Source organism: Impatiens glandulifera, chromosome 1 (assembly GCF_907164915.1).
Source record: "Impatiens glandulifera chromosome 1, dImpGla2.1, whole genome shotgun sequence".
Lineage (NCBI taxonomy): Eukaryota > Viridiplantae > Streptophyta > Magnoliopsida > Ericales > Balsaminaceae > Impatiens > Impatiens glandulifera.
In genome coordinates this window covers 127,931,783-127,936,847 of record NC_061862.1, presented here as the reverse complement: position 1 = coordinate 127,936,847, position 5,065 = coordinate 127,931,783, and the positions used below count along the sequence as shown (strand labels likewise).

The window sequence follows — 5,065 nt, the reverse complement described above, 5'->3', positions numbered from 1 at the left end:
GACATCCGAAAATCTATTTTTCGGTTCAGATATAAACTACTTCCCGACCTCCTAGTCTCGTCTATTCTTCTATTCTTCTAAAATAACCTTTTTATAAATTAAAAAAATGACATTTGTAGGTGACTGATGTCACAATTCAATAACAAATTAAGTTCGTATATTTATTATTATTAAGTAATGCCAACAACCTTTCGAACAATTAAAGTTCGTATATTTGTTATTATTAAGTAATGCCAACAACCTTTCATTGTGTTAGTGAGTTATTACAAATGACTGAAAAGCAGTATTTATTACTTAATAACATATTTTAGAAAAGTTGTTATTGAGTAATCACATTGACTTATAGCCTATTCTATTTGGTTTATTTTAAATTAAATTGGTTTTTTCTCTCTCTTCTTTTTTTCATCATTTCAATTTTTTCAATCACTTCATTTCTCTATTTAAAATATTATTTTACCCTTACCAAATTTTCTAAATTTTAAATTATTAAACCCTATTATCCAGTGACATATTTCGTAATTTTTAACAACAGTGGGAACTTAAATGTCCCAAAACCCATTCTACTCAAATAAACTTATTAATATTTCATACAAGTTTTTTTTGTCACTTTAACCAAAATAAACCAATAAACCCAATTTAGGACAGCCCATACAACATGACAGTTATTGTAGTTTGTAAAGGAGTTGCAATTATTAAATAAGCTTTACAAAACGATTAATATTTCTTATTTAGGTAATGTCTATGTAGATATGTCAACTGTCTTTTAAGTGGCTACATTATTCAATAACAATTTTTTTCATGGTTTTATTTACTAATATTAATAAACAAATAATAAATCAGCAAATTGACCGATCAAAATAAATGACTAACAAATTTGAAAACCACTAAACCTAACTCAACAATGGTCAAAACTATAAACACTCATAATATTTATGATTATAAAAACATAATTTAGTTGTAATCAAAAGTTGGATAAGGATATATCTTATCTATCTTAATGATTATGTTTTTTATTATTGAATTAAAATATGTTTTAAAAATTATAAATAATAATTTTCATTTCGTAAACGGAAAAAAACAAGTTAAGCTAAATAGATTTATATACAATTCTTTATTATTATTTTGCTATTTGTTAGAAAAAATAGATGGTAGGTATATTTATATTATTTAGTATGATTTTATGCGAAAAATAAAATCGATCTAATAAATCAAAATTGACAAGTTTGAGATCTTATTAAACCAATTCTAACCGATTGATTGTACATTTTCGAATATGAATAGAACAACTAATCCTCTAGATCGATTGTTACTTTAAACTTACTTCTTACTACTTTATTTTATTGTGATTTTTATTTTTTTACTTAAACTCACAGTTCTTATAATACATATATAATGTTGATACAATCATTGGATTTAATGGAGTTTTAATGTTTTGTAAGAGTTAATTTACACTTTTAGCCAATTTTAAATACTTATGATTCCAATTGAACTTCTCAAACTAATTAAATTTCTAATCACCATCTTAGGTAATCTTGAATTAATTCTTTTTTCCATGAAAATACAAATAATAATGAGAAGAATACCAATTTTACACACCAAGTTGTAAGAAGGTATCAAATTTAAATAAGTATCAAAATTCTATTTATATGTATTAACTTGTCAAAAAGTGTCAAATATGTTTATAATAACAAAATGTTAAACTAAGGCAAAATTTTTGCCACATGTATCACCTTTTTTATTTTTTTAAATTGACATTACTTTTAATTATTTTTCTATTCAAACAAAACATATTTTTTCTCTCTCATTACTTTTCACAACTCTCCATTTTTAATTATAACTTCTATTCTTTCACATTTTACCTTTTTCCTTCTTATTAATAATAAAATTAATAATATTATAGAGAGAAAAATTTTAAGAAAAATAGAAAGTTGTGAGAGTAAAGAGAGAACAAATAAATAAGAATTTTTTTTGATGTTTGTTTGAATAGAAAAATTATTAAAGTAATATCAATTTTAAAAAAATTAAAAATAGGTGGATATTATTTGTGGTAAAAAATTTGACAGCGTTTAACATTTATGTTATTTTAAACATAATTGACATTTTTTAACAAGTTAATATATATAAATAGAATTTTGATATTTAATAACTAATAAATTTGATACTTAGTTTCCAAATAATAATGAAACATGAATGAACTAATAAAACTCAATAAATGAAATAAATGATGGGAGGGAGGGAGGACTAATATAATACAAAAACTTTGTTTGCCATTATGATGGTTAAGTTTTAAGAAAGTTAATTAGTCAAATTGAAATATCAATTAAATATAATAAATAAATAAATAAATCCCCAAAGCGATGCAACCTTCCACATGAGTAAAGAGATTCTTCAGCCAGATGTTTGTGACATGCAGATACAACAAACAAAATTCGGAATATTAACAGTTAATGTCAGGTGGCTATGTTTTGCCGAGACAAGTCGGCAAGTCGCCACATCCCCATTTTAACATGCAAACCAAACACACCACCGGCCAGACGTCCCATCTCCACTTATTATAAAAAGGACATTCTCGGGCCTAAAAAGATCACACCAACATATCTCCATTTCCCAGTACTCAAGAGAAGCTAGCTAGCCATGGCTAAAGGAAATACTCTATTAGCTTTCATCTGTGTCTTTGCATGCATCTCTCTCCTAGCCTCGGCTACCGATGAAAGAAGGCAAAGCCGGTTGACTCAGGCCCAGCAATGTCGTATCCAACGGCTCACAGCTTCCCAACCTTCACAGAGGATCGATAACGAAGGTGGTTCGATCGAAATGTGGGAACAGAAGGACGATATGTTCCAATGCGCCGGCGTAGCAGCTTTTCGTTACACCGTAAAAGCTAACGGACTCTCTCTTCCTCACTACCACCCATCTCCCCGCCTACTCTTCATTGAAAAAGGTAACAGAAATTATAAACCCCGCCGCCGCCGGAGATTATATATATTATTGATGTTTTTGTAAAAAACAGGTGATGGTTTGATCAGCATTAATTTCCCGGGATGCCCTGAGACTTTCGAGTCGGAATCTGAGTCGATGTTCATGGGTAGACAGAGCAGTGACGAAAAGTCGGAGGGTCGTGAAGGAAGAGACTCGCACCAAAAGGTTCATCGTGTTCGCAAGGGAGACATCGTTGCTATTCCAAGCGGCGTGGCTTATTGGTGCTTCAACGACGGGACTCAAGATCTTGTAGCCGTCGCAGTAAACGATCTTAACCAAAACGTAAACCAGCTCGACCAGCACTTCAGAGTAAGTATATCATATCTTCTTTTGAGAATAAAAAAAAATTCGTCAAGTTTTTATTAGTGGAATGACTTAATTTCTGTTTCTAGTCGTTCTATATGGCCGGTGGAATGCCAAAACAACAACAACAAACTAGATTTACTGCTCATGAAGCTGAAAAGAAAGAATACTTCGAGAATATTCTAGAACATTTCGACACGGAGTTGATGGCCGAAGCCCTAGAGATGCCTGTGGAGGTCATGCGAAAGATCCAACAAGGAGAGCAATCGAAGAAGGGATTCATCGTTACTGTTCGCGAGGGCATGCGCATGATCAAGCCAGACGAGAGGGAACAACAAAACGGCTTGGAAGAGTCTTCATGGTGTAGCATGAAGATCCGACACAACTTGGAATCTCGCCAACAATCCGACGTCTACTCCCGTCAAGGAGGCCGTCTCTACGTCGTCAACCAGAACAAGCTCCCTCTTCTCCGCCTCCTCGACATGAGCGCAGAGAAGGGCGAAGTATTCCCGGTAAGTAGTACGAATAATGCTGCCCTACACTAAAAATAATGATTATGTTGACCTAAACGAGCTGCGAAGGAAAAGGCCGGCTCTGTATGTAATATTCATTTTTGTCTCCAAAAATACATCATGAATCCACAATTTTATGTATTCAGAACGCGATGTATAGCCCAAGTTGGAATATGAACGGACACTCCGTGGTATACGTGACAAAGGGAGAGGCCGAGGTACGCATTGTGGACCAGAGCGGACAAGCAATAATGAACGAACGCGTGCGCGAAGGAGACATGTTTGTCTGCCCTCAATTCTTCGTGGTTACAAGTCAGGCTGGAAAGGAAGGATTTGAGTGGGTGGCATTCAAGACAACTAGCTCTCCGATGAAGAGTCCCTTGGCTGGTTACACTTCGGTGATGAGGGCTATGCCTCTTCAAGTAATTGTTAACTCCTACCAAGTGTCTACTAGCCAGGCTAAAGATCTCAAGTATAATACTGGCCGACAGACCATGTTTCTCAAACCTAAGGCTTGAATCTCTTCTTAAACATGTGTTTCTGGATGTAACTAGTGTGTGTATGAGCTAGTATGTAGCAATAGCTAGTAAGCAGCGTTTACTATGCTTTTGTTTTTTTTTTTCAAAAGGATAAATAAAATATATCATGATCAGCTTGATATTATATATTGTGTGTATGTCTCCCTTTCTTTTCCTTTTTGTAATGGGTTAGGAGTTTCCAACTTCTATAACATATTACTTTATGGTCACAAAATTAGAAGAAAATACTACATATTATATATAGTATCATAATCCTAACCACATTTTTTCAATCAAAATATTAGTTAGTACCCATTCAGAAATATGGAGTCAAAATATTCTTGGTAGACACCAAGAGTTTATTAGTATCATTACAAAAACAAGCATTTAGCCCGTGCATTTGCACGATTAATAATATTAAAAACCGTGAAAAATATTACGGATAATATTTTTAATTTTATTTTTAACCGTTTTAAGTTTATGCGTGGGTCAACCCACAATCCGACCCAAGTATCTATTTACTCAACATCATTATATATATATATATATATATATATATATATATATATATATATATATATATATATTAGTTAGTTAAAAAATTGAATTTATATTAATGTTAAAACGTCCCGCGTTCATCAAATTTGGTGTTAAATTTAAAATATAAAGTCTTAGTAGCCTAGTTGGTTAAAGAGTTGTACTTGTTTTGTTAAGTTGCAAGTTTGAAACATACCTCTAGCATTTTTAATTTTA

General features: G+C 32.0%; 1 protein-coding gene across 1 annotated transcript; it reads left to right on the top strand.

Moving 5' to 3' along the window:
* Window positions 1-2,634: 2,634 nt before the first annotated feature.
* LOC124942886 (11S globulin seed storage protein 2-like) lies at window positions 2,635-4,312 on the top strand. Its single transcript, XM_047483460.1, has 4 exons — window positions 2,635-2,941; window positions 3,011-3,288; window positions 3,372-3,794; window positions 3,941-4,312. The coding sequence occupies exons 1-4, from the start codon at window positions 2,635-2,637 to the stop codon at window positions 4,310-4,312; spliced, it is 1,380 nt and encodes a 459-aa protein (XP_047339416.1).
* The last annotated feature ends 753 nt before the right edge of the window (window positions 4,313-5,065 follow it).

Bases quoted from the DNA above. Each gene is read 5' to 3' on its own strand.
- LOC124942886 (XM_047483460.1), top strand. From the start codon at position 2,635: ATGGCTAAAGGAAATACTCTATTAGCTTTCATCTGTGTCTTTGCATGC. The intron at 2,942-3,010 runs GTAACAGAAATT...TGTAAAAAACAG, and splicing joins CCTACTCTTCATTGAAAAAG to GTGATGGTTTGATCAGCATT. The intron at 3,795-3,940 runs GTAAGTAGTACG...TTATGTATTCAG, and splicing joins AGAAGGGCGAAGTATTCCCG to AACGCGATGTATAGCCCAAG.